This window comes from Somniosus microcephalus, unplaced genomic scaffold (genome assembly GCF_052327205.1).
Source record: "Somniosus microcephalus isolate GS21.2 unplaced genomic scaffold, FLI_Smic_1.0 unresolved_chr4, whole genome shotgun sequence".
Classification (NCBI taxonomy): Eukaryota; Metazoa; Chordata; class Chondrichthyes; order Squaliformes; family Somniosidae; genus Somniosus; species Somniosus microcephalus.
Window position 1 is genome coordinate 36,157,974 of NW_028225182.1, and position 16,760 is coordinate 36,174,733.

The window sequence follows — 16,760 nt, forward strand, 5'->3', positions numbered from 1 at the left end:
TTAATCAAAAAGAGCAACCAAATTTTAAATTAATTTGTTCCTCTTTTGGTAGCACCAATCAAAAAAATAAACAAATAAGCTGTACCTAATAGAACTTTAAATAAATGTTAACAAATCAAATCAGAATTTGGTTACAGTTGATTTGTTCCTCTTTTGAAAGAACCAAATAATTTTGACAAATAAATCTGTAAATAAACCGTTAAAACTTCAACCGAACCCTAAGAAATCAAATTAAAATTTGGTTTTCCAGCCCAATTATGCACTGCAGTCCCCGCGGCGCCCACCGGTCACGGAAGTGATCGAGCGCACCGGCGGACACCGCGTGCTCCATCTCCAGGGCCACCCGGGCGCGAACATAGCCGCGGGAGAGAGGGAGGCAATCCGGCCGGACGACCCCCTAGCTCTTTGTTTAATTGTTTCCTTGCTTCCTTCTTGTGTTAAACCAAAAATACATTAAAGAAATAAACTGTAACTAAAAATCTAATAAACGTTTAAATAAAACTTAACAAATTAAATTAAAATTTGGTCATTTAAACCGATTATGCACTTCAGTCCCCGCGGCGCCCACCGGTCACGGAAGTGATCGAGCGCACCGGCGGACACCGCGTGCTCCATCTCCAGGGCCACCCGGGCGCGAACATAGCCGCGGAAGAGAGGGAGGCAATCCGGCCGGACGACCCCCTAAATCTTTGTGTGAAACCAAATTAACAAATAAATTGTAACTAAAATCCAATAACCCCTTAAATAAACCTTAACCCCTCAAATTAAAATTTGATTATTTGAACTAATTATGCACTCCAGTCCCCGCGGCGCCCACCGGTCACGCAAAAGCTCGAGCGTGCCGGCGGACACCGCGTGCTCCGGACGACCCCCTAAATCTTTGTGTGAAACCAAATTAACAAATAAATTATAACTAAAATCCAATAACCCCTTAAATAACCCTTAACCCCTCAAATTAAAATTTGATTATTTGAACTAATTATGCACTCCTGTCCCCGCGGCGCCCACCGGTCACGCAAAAGCTCGAGCGTGCCGGCGGACACCGCGTGCTCCGGACGACCCCCTACAGTTGATTTGTTTAACCACCCAATCAAAAAAGAGTCACTCCGATTGGTCGAATTAAAATAGGCCCTCCTGGCAATAACTACATGAGTTCTGTGATTGGGTAGAAATTGTGGAGCTTGGGGTTAATTGGCTCAATGTGACTGCAGGTTGTGTGTATAAAAGGTGCTTGTTGATGGGTGCAGGGATAGTTGAGTTGTTTAGTATCATGGGGGATTTTGTAGTGAGGGGTTTGCTCCCAGTGCTGGTGTTAGTTGGAGCTGTTTGTTCCTCTGATATTTGGCAACTGTTTGGGGGCCAGAAGTTTCCATGGAGAAGAGTAAAAGCCACCCCTGGGTCTCAGATAGTCCCTTCTCCTGGGTCTCCCTTTGGCTCTGGTTTCAGTGTGTCTGAGGGGCGCAGTGTGTCTCCACTGCAGACTGTGAGGGTGCAGTGTGGAGAGCACAACCTGCTGGTCAGGGTACAGATGGATTTATTTGGAACCAGGCACCTGATTAAAGCTGCTGACCTGACCCTGGGGATGGCAGGTTGTCGGCCAACTGGGATCTACTCTCAGAACCACACCGTCCTCTTTGACTATGGGCTCCATGAGTGTGGCAGCAGAGTGAAGGTAATGTGATTCCTCAACTCTTGCTCTAAACTTAGAGTATGGATTAGACCCAATTCTTCATTCCTACTCTTGGTGAAATGTCATTGATGTTGAGATTCCTGTCTCTTGCTTTTAAATCCTCAGACTTGTGTTGAATTATGCATTGTCCTTTGCTTTAACTTGTCTTCCTTAGTCTCCAACCTTGTGATCTCAGCCCTATTGGCCTTGAGCCTTCACTTAGTTCTTCAAACTTTTCCTTCCTTACATCCTGTCTTGTGGATTTTCTGGTCACTGGGAATTCAGTTTAATGGTTCAGTTATCTACAATATTCAGCTTTTTTTCTCCCACTCTGTGTAGAATACAGGGGAGCCTCGATTAAATGAGTCTTTAATCTTGTTCTTTTCATTGCTCCAAATTATCAACCTGTGGCTCCTTTTTATTGAAGTGAAGCTGTCCTTTCATTGAGTCTTTATTCTGTTTAATTGTCTTGTGCTTGCAATCCCCCTCCTTGCATTAGCTACTGAGGCTGCACAACTTCCAACCACCTGAGTAGAATGTTGTCCATTTCTGAACCTGATGTCTTTCAGATGTCTGGAGATTTCCTGGTCTACGCCACCCACCTGAACCACACCCCCAAGGCCCATGGATCTGTCATTGTGAGAACTAATGGAGCTGTCGTTCCCATTGAGTGCCACTATTTTAGGTAAGATTCTTTACACTGTCGCAAATAACGTCTACAGCTGGTGTAGTTCTCTGAACTTGTCCTAAAATGGCTTCCTTGTCTTTCCAGGAAGGGCAATGTGAGCAGTGACCCGATCAAGCCCACCTGGATCCCGTTCAGTTCCACCAAGTCTGGAGAGGGGCTTCTGTCATTCTCTCTGCGCCTAATGGACGGTATGTGATGGGTGGATGGGGAATGACTTCCTGTAGTCACCCACTGGCAGTTGTACCCAGTCTCCAACCCTTGTCCCTCTTGTACTTCAGATGACTGGCTCACAGAGCGCACCTCGACTGTCTACTACCTGGGTGACCTCATTCACATTGAGGCCTCTGTTTCAATGACCAACCACATGCCCCTGAAGCTCTACATTGATCGCTGTGTCGCTACGTTGAGCCCAGACGAGGACTCCACCCCGAGATACAGCATCATTGACTACAATGGGTAAGGAGCGCTCTGCTTTCTCCAGCTGATCCTGTCTCAATGGCTTCTCTTGATTCACTCAATGTCCCTTTTTTAAAAATTATTTCTTCAGTTGCCTCCTGGACAGCAAAGCTGAGGACTCCTTCTCAACCTTCGTGTTGCCAAGAGACGAGCGTGAGCTGGACAAGCTCCACTTTGACCTGGATGCGTTCCGCTTCTTTGGAGATGACCGTTCCTTGGTAAGAGGAAGCCGACCATTGCAAAGTATTTACAGCCGTTCTGCATAACTGGGTTGTGCTCCACACGTGTCCTCCCACCCCTCTTCATCTAACTCTCCAACATATCCTTCTATTCCTTTCTCCCTGATGTATTTATCTAGCTTCCCCTTAAATGAATCTACACTATTTGCCTCAACCACTCCCTGTGGTAGCGAGTTCCACATTCTCACCACTCTCTGGGTAAAGAAGTTTCCCCTGAAATCCCTCTGCTGTATATCCTGTGATCCTATGAATCACTAACATTAACCACTTTTCTCTGTTTCTAGCCAGCTTGCTATCCATTCTGCTACTTGTCCCCTGAATCCACCTGTTCATTGAGTTCCCAAGTTGGGAGGGAGTCACTATATAATGACTTGTGTTGAATGTGTCCCTCAGATTTTCATCTCCTGTCACCTGAAGGTTGCTGCAGTGGATCGGAGAGATTCCATGAGCAAAGCTTGTACTTTCCAGAAGATGCAGAATGTGTAAGTGCCCCCTCTCCCTCAGGGATGTGTTGTGTGGGGAAGTGATGCCCAACCTGATTGTGAAACTGATTCTCTTGTTTAGCTGGGCTCCATTGGAAGTATCCAACAATGACGTTTGTGCCTGTTGTCACTTGGGCAACTGCAGTGCCACAAGGGAGTTTGGATTTGATTCCAGAGGAAGGAGGGATCTTGTACCTGACGCTGGTAGGACATTGATTCTCTAGATGTTGGAGGTTGCCCTTTACCCTCTCTAACTGGAATGTTTGATATTGCAGGGAGTGATGCTGAATTGAAGTGGGAGGGTGAGGCCTCCCTTGGACCCCTGGTCATTCTGGACACTGATGTGACAGACCTGGCAACCGAGTCCCTTAATGAGGTTGAGCAACGGATGGCGGAGAGGTCTCCAGGTGGTGAGTTGGCCGACTGCTAGTTTCCATTTCCCCCTCAGTATTCCCTTCACTCACTGTTGGTTTCTCATTGCTGTTTAGGTGCGGAGTCTGAGGTGGTCCTGATGGTGGCCCTGACTGTGACTGCTGTCTCTCTGATCTCTGCTTCGTTGATCGCCTTGTTCCTGTACAGGAAACGCAAGCAAACCCTGCGCAACAACTTGTGATTAATAAAGTGGTGACATTAGCAAATCCGTAATGGTTATTGCTTACATTTGGTCATTGATCACGGCTGGGGATTTGCATTCTGAATATGGGAAGTTTTCCATATTTATTTACTTCCATTAATGATTCTTGACCCAGTGGCATGCCTGCTGAGTGTATTTAATCTTTTCACCAGATATCAGGCTACTGGGGTATCTGCCCCATTTCACTAGTTTATTAACAGCAACTTGGAAGTGTTTGCCTGGAGCGAGTTATCTTGGCCTGCTGTTTGTCCCTTGTTAAGGAGCTTTGTGGGGCTCTTGTGGATTGAGGTTAGTGGGACTGATTATTGAGCCCCATGAAATTGCAACGTTCCTGGAAATTTTAATGCTGGGATTAGTTTATTACTAGAAGTGGAGGTTGTTTAGTCCTCTATAACTGACTGGGATAATGAGTCTAAATGGGGTAGATGTCCATATTCTAAAAATGATAGCAGCACTAGAGAGGGTGCAAAACATTTATTAGGCTGATGCCAGAACTGAGATTCGACTTATTAGGAAAGATTGACCTGTTTGGGTTGCCTTCTCTAGGAAAGAGAAGGCTGAGGGTGTTTAAAATTATGACTGGGTGCGATGGGTTAGATATCGATGTTTCCACTTGGGGGCAAGACCAGAACTCGGGGCCTGTAACTACAAGGTAGTAACTAACTAATGACTCCAATGGTGAATGCAGGAGAAACTTCTTTACCCAGAGAGTGGTGAGAATGTGGCTCTCGCTATCACGGAGTGGTTGAGGCGAATGGTGTAGCTGCATTTAAGGGGGAGCTCTAAGCATGAGGGAGGAAGGATATGCTGTTTGGGTGAGATGAAGGGTGGGAGGAGGCTCGTGTGGAGCATGGACTAGTTGGACTGAATAGCCTGTTTCTGTGCTGTCGATGGCTTGTTAACCTGCAGGATTAGTGACCTGAGGAATTGCATCTCTCAAGGCCCCTTAAATGGCTTTCAGTCTTGGCCGTGGCTCAGTGGACAGCACTCTAGCCTGAGTCGGAAGGTCATAGGTTCAAATCCCACTATAGAAACCTGGAGTGCAAAAGCCAGGCTGGCACTCCCAGTGCTGCACTGTCGGAGGTGCCATCTTTCGGATGAGAAGTTAAACCGAGGCCACTTCTGGTCCCTCGGGTGGATGTAAAAGATCCTGTGGCACTTTTGGAAGAAGAGCAGGGGAATTCTTCCCTCTGACCAATTGTTATCCACCAGCCAACATAAGGTGATCTGGCCATTACCACATTGCTGTTTGTAGGCTCTTGATGGGCTGCCATGTTTCTGACAACAGTGACTACATTTCAGAAGTAATTCATTGGTTATGAAGTGCATTTTTTAATTTGTTCATGGGATGTGGGTGTCACTGCCAAGACCTGCATTTATTGCCCATGCCTAGTTAGGCTTGAAGGTGGTGGTGAGCTGCTTTCTAGTCCAGCTGCAGTTTGTGCAGTTGGGCAGGGAGTTGTAGGATTTTGACCCAGCGACTATATGAAGGGACGGCGATATATTTCCAAGTCAGGATGGTGTGTGACTTGGAGGGGAACTTGGCGGTGCTGGTGTTCCCATGCGCCTGCTGCCCTTGTCCTTCTAGCTGGTAGAGGTCATGGATTTGGGAGATGCTGCCGAAGAAGCCTTGGTGACTTGCTGCAGTGCATCTTGTAGATGGTACACACTGCAGCCACAGTGTGCCGGTGGTGGAGGGAGTGAATGTTTAAGGTGTTGGTGGGACATCCTGAACATGGTATGGTGCTGTATAAATAAAAGATTGTTCTTTCTAAACATCTCTGACGTGAGTGTGGGACCTACAATAAAAAATAATTATGTCTAACCAACATACTAGGTCCCCAAGTGGGATTGAGTTGCCGTACTGGATCTCCAACATCAGGTGGGGCTAGAATCCACACAAACTTAACGAGCACACTTTTGTATCTCTCGTGGCCGACCCTGGTCAGTGAATGCTGGCTGAAATCTGCAGTAGGACTGTTGTCAATACTTAACCACTTACATTTATGTCGCCCCTTCAACGTACTAAAATGTCCCAGAAGCGCTTTCAATTAAAATTTGACACCAAGCCACATAAGGAGATATTAGGGCAGATAACCAAAAGCTTGGTCAAAGAGGGAGGTATTAAGGAGCATGAAGCGCTGGAGAGGTTTAGGGAGGGAATTCCAGAGCTTGGGGCCCAGGCAGCTGAAGACAAGGCCGCCAACGGTGGAGCGATTGAAATCTGGGATCCTCCAGAGGGCAGAATTGGAGAAGTGCAGATATCTCGGAGACGGGGGTGTTGTAGGGCTGGAGGCCTCAGGATGTCCCAAAGCGCTTTACAGCCAATGAAGTACTTTTGAAATGGAGTCACTGTCGCAATGTGGGAAACGCAGCAGCCAATTTGCAAGCTTCCAAAAACAGCAATGTGAAAATGACCAGATAATCTGTATTTAGTGATGTTGATTGAGGGATAAATATTGTCCCCAGGACACTGGGGAGAACTCCTCCTGCTCTTCTTCCAATAGCAGCCGTAGGATCTTTTACATTCACCTAAGAGGGCAGATGGGACCTCGGTTTAATGTTTCACCCAAAAGATGGCACCTCTGACAGTGTAGCACTCCCTCAGCATTGCACTGGGAGTGTCAGCCTGGATTATGGGCTCAAGTCTCTGGAGTGGGACTTGAACCCTTGACCTTCTGACTCCGAGGCAAGTGTGCTACCGGCTGACACCTTTAAGATGATCTACTGTTGGGGCAGGTTTCAGGTTTATTGATAACATCTGCAATTATATGGTTCCTTACCACGTTAAAATGCCTCACAACACTTCAGGCAGTGAATTACATTTGAAGATCAGCGACTCTTCTGCCTGCGATGGGGGTAGAAACTTTTGAGCACGTGCGGTGGGAGCGGTTTTCTGTCGGACCGCCAATCAGATGAGTTTGTTGGCTCAGGTGTCTCTGAACCCCCGAGGTTCGCAGCGCAGCGGGAGGCCGTTCAGCCCATCAAATCAGTGCCAGCTCTCTCTCTCCGATGCAGCAATCCAAACCTGCCTCTCCGAGACTTCCAGTGCAGGGGTCGTAGTCATGTCCTCGACTCAGCGGCTGAGCGTTCCGGCTCACGATGGTCAGGCAGCTCCCACTTCAGCCCTGTCTTTTTTGTTGGCATTTCATCACAAAGACTACGCAAAAAGTGTCAGGCAGATTGCTGGGAGGACTGTGCCAAGGCCCCATTGCCATGGGAACAAGCTGGCTTGGTTAGGCAGTGTAGGCCACACCTGTCCAAAATGGTAAATCAGCCGTCACTGTCCAAAACTAATCCCACTGATCTACTCTCTTCCCATAGCCCTGTATAAATGCCAAACTAACCCCACTGCCCCGCTCTCTCTCCATAGCCCTGTATCAATCCCAAACTAATCCCACTGGCCCGCTCTACACGAATAGCCCTGTATCAATCTCCAAACTAATCCCACTGCCCCGCTCTCTCCCCATAGCCCTGTATCAATCCCAAACTAACCTGACTGCCCCACATGGTCCCCATAGCCCTGTATCAATCCCAAACTAATCCCACTGCCCCGCTCTCTCTCCACAGCCCTGTATCAATCCCAAACTAATCCCACTGCCCCACTCTCTCCCCAAAGCGCTGGATCAATCCCAAACTAATTCCACTGCCCCACTCTCTCCCCAAAGCCCTGGATCAATCCCAAACTAATCCCACTGCCCTGCTCTCTCCCCATAGTTTTGTATCAATCCCAAACTAATCCCACTGCCCCACTCTCTCCCCAAAGCCCTGGATCAATCCTAAACTAATCCCACTGCCCCGCTCTCTCCCCATAGCCCTGTATCAATCCCAAGCTAATCCCACTGCCCCGCTCTCTCCCCATAGCCCTGTATCAATCCCAAACTAATCCCACTGCCCCGCTCTCTCCCCATAGCCCTGTATCAATCCCAAACTAATCTCACTGCCCCGCTCTCTCCCCATAGCCCTGTATCAATCCCAAACTAATCCCACTGCCCTGCTCTCTCCCCATAGCCCTGTATCAATCCCAAACTAATCCCACTGCCCCGCTCTCTCCCCATAGCCCTGTATCAATCCTAAACTAATCCCACTGCCCTGCTCTCTCTCCATAACCCTGTATCGATCCCAAACTCACCCTTGCCTCTGACTCAGACGGTTGTGGATTTAAGTCCCACTCCAGAGACTCGAGCATAATAATCGAGGCTGACACCCCAGGGCAGGACTGAGGGAGTGCTGCACTGTCGGAGGTGCCGTCTTTTGGCCGCAATGCTAAACTGAGGCCCCGTCTTCCCTCTCAGACGGGCGTAAAAGATCCCATGGCCACTATTTCGTAGAAGAGCAGGGGAGTTATCCCCAGGTGTCCTGGCAAATATTTATCCCTCAATCAACATCACTAAAAACAGATGATCTGGTCATTATCACGTTGCTGTTTGTGGGAGCTTGCTGTGCGCAAATTGCTGCTTTCTTTCCGACATTACAATAGTGACTGCACTCCAAAAAGTACCTCATTGGCTGTAAAGTGCTTTGGGATGTCCTGAGGTTGTGAAAGGCGCTATATAAATACAAGTCTTTATTTCTTTCTTTTACAGGCGACTTTGGGCCGATGGTTCCCAAAGCTCTCCAACCAATGGGGGCACTTTGGTTTGGTTTTTGGTTGATGACATCGCCCAATGTCTTTCTATTGATGGTTTTGGAGAAGGTCAACCCAATCTCTGCCTCTTTCTTTATCATAGGCAACGGCCTATTAAAAGTCAACCATGTGCTCCCTTTTTAAAGGGTCGCAAACGATAAGGTCTGTAAATTAACATAAATTTGAAAGGAACCTTAACAAATCAAATTAAAATTTGGTTGCCGGGGGTGATGATGCACTCCATTCTCCGCGGCGCCCACCGGTCGCGGAAGGCCTCAAGCGTGCCAGTGGATTCCGCGTACTCCATATCCAGGGCCACCCGGGCGCGAACGTGGCCGCGGAAGAGAGGCAGGCAATCGGGCAGCTCTTTCCCACCCTCTTTCCAGTTGCCTGTTGACACAGCCGAGGCGAAAACTTCCTTTCGTCTTTTGTGTCGCCGCGAGATCACCGGGACAAGCTCTGGTTCAACCTGGATGCGTTCCGCTTCTTTGAGGATGCCAGGGACCTGGTAAGAGTTGGCCAGATGTTGGAAGGTAAGACGGTGAGCGTTGACGCTGAGTAACTCCTGGATGTGTCTCCTGCAGATCTTCATCAGTTGCCACCTGAGAGTAGCTGCAGCAGATCAAAGGACAGATTCAGTCAACAAAGCCTGTTCCTTCCAGAAGCCAGCCAACCGGTGCGAGAAATCTACCCCCGAATGGTGGACCTCTTTCTTTTTGGCGTATGGATGCATTCTGACTGATGGCTTGCTTCCTTGTTTAGATGGTCCCCGGTGAACGAGTTGGGCCTGTCCCTGCTGGAAGGATCCAATGAGGTTTGTGCCTGTTGTGATGGGGGCAACTGCAGAGCCCAGAGATTGCGATCTGGAGGAAGACCACACTCCAGGTGCAGGAGGGAGGTCCCATCTGAGCTTGGAATGTTGTGGTGGTGTTGGGTGTTGAGGGTGAAGAAGGATGTTTTGTAACTGGATGGAACTAATTGTTGCAGAGTCTGAGCCTGTGTGGGAGAGTGAGGCCTCACTTGGACCTCTGATCGTTCTGGATGTAGATCTGGACGTGGTTCATTCGGTGGATAGTGAAGCTGTTGGGACTCGTGAGGATGTTCCGAGTTCTTATCGAGGTGACTCCTGACTCCATATTGGCTTCTCGTTCTCCGCAGGTGATGTGGGTTCTGAGCTGCTTCTGGTTGCGGCTGTGACGTTGGCAGCTGAGGTCCTGATCTCCGCCTCTCTGGTGGACTTCCTACTGTCCAGGAAACACAACTGAATCCTCTCCCTCAAATGAGCTGCTTTATTTGTCAAAAAATGCTTCAATGAAATTGAAATGTCACTTGGTTGAGTTACAGTCTATGGTGTTGAACTGGATTTTAAATACACTGTCATGGTGGTTTGAACTAAGTTGTCTAAATGACACTAGACCAGTTTTGGAGGCCTATATTTAACTGAGAATTTCACCACACACCGCTCAGTTTTGGGTAGTTGAAAGTAGGCATTTGCACCTGGAATAAGATTGTGGCCTCAATAGGATGGCAACTGGAATCATACAGCACAGAAAGAGGCCATTCGGCCCATCGCGCCTGTGCTAGCTCTTTGAAAGAGCTCTCCAATTAGTCCCACTCCCCCCGGCTCTTCCCCATATCCCTGCCATTTTCACCTCTTTGTATTTATCCAAATCCCATTTTTGAAAGAGACTATTGAATCTGCTTCCACCGCCCTTTCAGGCAGCGTGTTCCAGATCACAACTTCTTCTTTATATTAGAAGTCTCCTCATCTCTGGCTCTCTTGTCAATGACGTTATTTACTAACCCTTCTGTCAGTGGAAACCGTTTCTCCTTATTTACTTTAATCAAAACCCTTACCATTTTGAACCCCTCCCTTGACCTTCTCTGCTCTAAGGAGAACAATCCCAGCTTCTCTGCATTAATATTGTGACCTTTGTAAAGGGATGAAAGCGATGGGGAGTTTCTGCCATCTTTCTAGAGCGAGTAGATGGGGTTACAGACACCCAGCTAGTAGTCCGCTGTGAGAAGGTTCTAGTCCCACATCGGGGTCAAGAGACTAGACCAAAGCAGCATCTCCTTAATTGGCCATCTTGCTCCATGTCCGCTGGCGGTAGGTGTGTCTTGGCCTCGTACTGTCACTCTGCTGGCTCTGTTCCACATTTAACATCCCTTAAAGGTTAGTTACAATTGCCTTTTTGAATATAGTGATGTAACCTACCACCCACCATCACACATGGGTGGGTAGTGGAATCAAACAGTGCTGAGGGGATTGGTAAATGATCAATTATCTTTTTCATTGCACTCTGGCCTCTGGTGTATTTCCCCCACCCGCCCAAAATCCTTCGCCCACCCCACCTCCCATCACCCCCTGTTGGTGGCCGTGCCTTCAGACATCTAGCCTCTAAGCTCAGACATTCTCTCCCTAAAACCCTCAACCTCTCCTCCTAATACATTGCTTAAAACCTACATCAGTGTCCAGGCATTTACCTGTCCTAATGTCTCCTCCTTTGACTCTGTCACGTTTTTGTCTGATTTACGTGAGTTGAATGCTTTGCTTAGTTGAACATTGGGCGGTGTAACAAGGCACCACTGCAACAAGATGGTGAGGGCAAATGGGCAGGAATATAAGATGGCCATTAACAGATGAAATTAAGAATTTAGGAGGACATTCTTTACACAGAATGTGGAACATGGAGTGGTTGAAGCAGATATATTTGGAGTTGAGATACAGATCGACCATGGTCGAATTGAATGGCAGAACAGGCTCGAGGGCCTGAATGGACTCCTCCTGTTCATTTGTAAAGGAGGCTGGTAGCATAGATGAGGGAGGATGAAATAGAGGGCTCTGTGGGGTGGGGAGTTAGATAGAAAGCAAAGCACGCTCTACACTGTCCCATCAAACACTCCCAGGGCAGCAAGAGTACGGGTTAGATACAGAGTAAAGCTCCGTCTACACTGTCTCATCAATCACTCCCAGCGCAGGTACAGCATAAGTTAGATACTGTTGTGTCCCCTTGTGTTTTTATTACTATGTAATACAGACACTTTTAACTCCTTTTTAGTTTACAGCTTTTACTCAGTGCTTTCATGATGTTGCTGCCGCATGGTGCGGAGTGATACAAGATGTCCGACCTTGCACTGTGCACTGCCTGACACAGTGTGCCACATAGCAGTATAAATGCACTAACCAAAGTAGTTCCATATAACAATGTAACAAGTAGTTCCATTGAATAATGTGATAATATAACGATGTAACAGATACAGGTTACAGCATGAGTTAGATACAGAGTAAAGCTCCCTCTACACTGTCCCATCAAGCACTCCCAGTGCAGCTACAGCGCGGGTTAGATATAGAATAAAGCTCCCTTTACAATGTCACGTCAAAATCTCCCAGGGCAGGTACAGCACGGGTTAGATATAGAGTAACGCTCCCTCTACACTGTCACTTCAAACAGTCCCAGGACACGCACAGCATGGGTTAGATACAGAGTAAAGCTCCCTCTGCACTGTCCCATGAAACACTCCCAGGGCAGGTACAGCACGGTTAGATACAGAGTAAAGCTCCCTCTACACTGTCCCATCAAATACTCCCAGGACAGGTACAGCACGGGTCAGATACAGAGTAAAGCTCCCTTTAAACTGTCCCATCAAACACTCCCAGGGCAGGTACAGCATAGGTTAGATACAGAGTAAAGCTCCCTTTAGACTGTCGCATCAAACTCTCCCATGGCAGATACAGCATGAGTTAGATACAGAGTAAAGCTCCCTCTACACTACCCCATCAAACACTCCCAAGGCAGGTACAGCACGGGTTAGACACAGAGTAAAGCTCTCTTTACAATGTCCCATCAAACACTCCCAGGGCAGGTACAGCACGGGTTAGATGGAGAGTAAAGCTCCCTCTACACTGTCGCATCAAACACTCCCAGGGCAGGTAGAGCACGGGTTAGATACACAGTAAAGCTCCCTGTGCTCTGCGCAAAAAAGGTCCCAAATCCCAACCTCAGAGGATCAGACCCTATTAACCACCTCCCTCAGATTTCATGTTCCCACAGCTCGGCCATTTGTGGATCCTCCCCTTCCTTCACTCCACCATTGGCACCTTGGGATGTTTTTCTGCATTAAAGGTGCGATATGATGACAAGTTGGTGTTGTTGTTCCAGTGTGACAGTCTCCATTTACCATCACACTCTTTATCCGACTGTATGAAACAGGACAATTGCAATTAGAGTGACTTTGCCTCTATTTGGGGGTTTTAATTGGATAGACTGTTTCCCCCTCGTGATGTCCTTTTAGTTATCAGCAGGGACGGGGGAGCTTGTCCTGTTTTGCAGACTACGAGTTAGGGGCAGTGGGTGAAGCTCAGGCCCACACTGATCATCTATAAGGGGTCCTCCCCACAAGGGACAGGACACCACTAACAAGAACAAAGAGTCTGTCCGAACTAATGTCCCACAGTACATATCAACTGATTAAGGTCCAACTTTCCGATCCGGTTCAATGAGGCAATGATCCCGTCCGGATCCAGCCACTTGTAGAAGCTTCTGGAAAACCCATTGGACTCCGAGTGTTTGCACGCCAGGCTCCCTGGAGAGGGAGCGGGCAATGCCCACCGGTACACTCGAGGCCTCCCGCAACCGATGGGCACCGCAGGGAGTGGAGAGTCTTATCGACACGAGTAACATAATTATGATTTACTTTTATGAGTTTCCTGTTGTTTTGTCGAAAGAACATTCTGTGTTTGAGTTCCTTTGTTAGTTGTGCCAACTTAAAGAGGGAGGCCAGGTATAAATTCGTTCCTCTGTTGATGACACCGGGACAACCCATGTCATTTTATGGCTCAATTAAAGAAATCCACATTAGACATAGGAACATCGGAACAGGAGGAGGCCATTCAGCCCCTCGAGCCTGTCGCCTCATTCGATGAGATCATGGCTGATCTGGGACCTAACTCCATATACCCGCCTTTGGCCCATATCCCTTAATACCTTTGGTTATCAAAAATCTATCAATCTCAGATTTAAAATTAACAATTGACCCAGCAACAACTGCCGTTAGCGGAAGAGAGTTCCAAACCTCTCCCACCCTTTGTGTGTAGAAGTGTTTCCTAACTTCACTTCTGAAAGATCTGGCTCTAATTTTTAGGCTATGTCCCCTTGTCCTGAACTCCCAACCGGTGGAATTAGTTTGTCTCTGTGTACCCTATCGGTTCCCCTTAATATCTGGAAAACTTCAATCAAATCACCCCTTAACTTTCTAAATTCCGAGCTTCTCACCATTGGGAAAGTACGCTGATCTATCCTTTTTAGATCCAAAGTGGATGACTACTGTATTAATGGTGCCCATCAAAATGTGCCCTTGTGTGACTCTTTCAGGTGGGGGTGATTGACCAAATTGTAATAGGCCCTCCTGGCAATAAATCCATCTTTCTTTTCCTTTTTTTATTATTTTTTTTTCTTTTTTTTCAAGTTTTATTTAAAGTTTTATTAATTTACAGTTGATTAGTTTAATCAAAAGAGCACCCCTAATTGGTCGAATGTTTTCTTAAGTTACAGTCAATTGCTTTAATCAAAAAGAGCAGCCAAATTTTAAATTAATTTGTTAAGGTTCCTTTAAAGTTTTATTTATAAACTAATTGGTTAATCACCCACACAAAAAAGATTACTGTAGATTTGCTTAACCACCCAATCAAAAGGGTCACTCCGATTGGTTGAATTAAAATAGGCCCTCCTGGCAATAAATCCATGAGTTCTGTGATTGGGTAGAAATTGTGGAGATTGGGGTTAATCGGCTCAATGTGACTGCAGGTTGTGTGTATAAAAGGTGCTTGTTGGTGGGTGCAGGGATAGTTGAGTTGTTTAGTATCATGGGGGATTTTGTAGTGAGGGGTTTGCTCCCAGTGCTGGTGTTAGTTGGAGCTGTTTGTTCCTCTGATATTTGGCAACAGTTTGGGGGCCAGAGGTTTCCATGGAGAAGAGTAAAAGCCACCCCTGGGCCTCAGCGAGCCCCTTCTCCTGGGTCTCCCTTTGGCTCCGGTTTCAGTGTGTCTGAGGGGCGCAGTGTGTCTCCACTGCAGACTGTGAGGGTGCAGTGTGGAGAGCACAACCTGCTGGTCAGGGTACAGATGGATTTATTTGGAACCAGGCACCTGATTAAAGCTGCTGACCTGACCCTGGGGACGGCAGGTTGTCCGTCAACCGGGATCTACTCTCAGAACCACACTGTCCTCTTTGACTATGGGCTCCATGAGTGTGGCAGCAGAGTGAAGGTAATGTGATTCCTCAACTCTTGCTCTAAGCTTGGTGGCTGGAATAGACCCAACTTGTTTTTCCTACCCTGATTCCTGTCTCCTGCTTTTAAAACCTCCAGACTTGTGTTGAATTATGTATTGTCCTTTGCTTTAACTGGTTTTCCTGAGTGTCTCCAACTTTGATCTCGGCCTTATTGGCCTTGATCCTTCACTTAGTTAACTTTTTTCCTTCCTTACATCCTGTCTTGTGGATTTTCAGGTCACTGGGGGTTTAGTTATCTACAATATTGAGTTTTTTTTCTTCCACTCCTTTGTATCAGAATACAGGGGAGTCTGGCTTAAATGAGGCTTTAATCTTGTTCTATTCATTGCTCTAAATTATCAACCTGTGGCTCCTTTTATTGAAGTGAAGCTGTCCTTTCATTGAATCTTTATTCTGTTTAATTGTCTTGTGCTTGCAATCCCCCTCCTTGCATTAGCTACTGAGGCTGCACAACTTCCAACCAGCTGAGTAGAATGTTGTCCATTTCTGAACCTGATGTCTTTCAGATGTCTGGAGATTTCCTGGTCTATGCCACCCACCTGAACCACACCCCCAAGGCCCATGGATCTGTCATTGTGAGAACTAATGGAGCTGTCGTTCCCATTGAGTGCCACTATTTTAGGTAAGATTCTTTACACTGTCGCAAATAACGTCTACAGCTGGTGTAGTTCTCTGACCTTGTCCTAAAATGGCTGCATTGTCTTTCCAGGAAGCGCAATGTGAGCAGTAACCCGATCAAGCCCACCTGGATCCCGTTCAGCTCCACCAAGTCTGGAGAGGGGCTTCTGTCATTCTCTCTGCGCCTAATGAATGGTATGTGATGGGTGGATGTGGAATGATTTCCTGTAGTCACCCACTGGGAGTTGTACCCAGTCTCCAACCCTTGTCCCTCTTGTACTTCAGATGACTGGCTCACAGAGCGCACCTCGACTGTCTACTACCTGGGTGACCTCATTCACATTGAGGCCTCTGTTTCAATGACCAACCACATGCCCCTGAAGCTCTACATTGATCGCTGTGTCGCTACGTTGAGCCCAGACGAGGACTCCGCCCCGAGATACAGCATCATTGACTACAATGGGTAAGGAGCACTCTGCTTTCTCCAGCTGATCCTGTCTCAATGGCTTCTCTTGATTCACTCCATGTCCCTTTCTTAAAATTATTTCTTCAGTTGCCTCCTGGACAGCAAAGCTGAGGACTCCTTCTCAACCTTCGTGTTGCCAAGAGACGAGCGTGAGCTGGACAAGCTCCACTTTGACTTGGATGCCTTCCGCTTCTTTGGCGATGATCGTTCCTTGGTAAGAGGAAGCCGACCACTGCAAAGTATTTACAGCCAATCTGCATAACTGGGTTGTGCTCCACATGAGTGTCCTCCCACTCCTCTTCATCTAACTCTCCAACATATCCTTCTCTTCCTTTCTCCCACCTGTGTTTATCTAGCTTCCCCTTAAATGAATCTACACTATTCGCCTCAACCACTCCCTGTGGTAGCGAGTTCCACATTCTCACCACTCTCTGGGTAAAGAAGTTTCCCCTGAAATCCCTCTGCTGTATATCCTGTGATCCTATGAATCACTAACATTAACCACTTTTCTCTGTTTCTAGCCAGCTTGCTATCCATTCTGCTACTTGTCCCCTGAATCCACCTGTTCATTGAGTTCCCAAGTTGGGA

The 16,760-nt window shown here is 47.3% G+C and overlaps 1 protein-coding gene across 1 annotated transcript; it reads left to right on the forward strand.

Annotated features, from left to right (window-relative positions):
- Positions 1-1,528: 1,528 nt before the first annotated feature.
- Positions 1,529-15,714, forward strand: LOC147090533 (zona pellucida sperm-binding protein 3-like). Its single transcript, XM_085977054.1, has 9 exons — positions 1,529-1,672; positions 2,239-2,354; positions 2,442-2,545; positions 2,636-2,813; positions 9,198-9,303; positions 9,380-9,471; positions 9,558-9,609; positions 14,872-15,063; positions 15,595-15,714. The coding sequence occupies exons 1-9, from the start codon at positions 1,529-1,531 to the stop codon at positions 15,712-15,714; spliced, it is 1,104 nt and encodes a 367-aa protein (XP_085833180.1).
- The last annotated feature ends 1,046 nt before the right edge of the window (positions 15,715-16,760 follow it).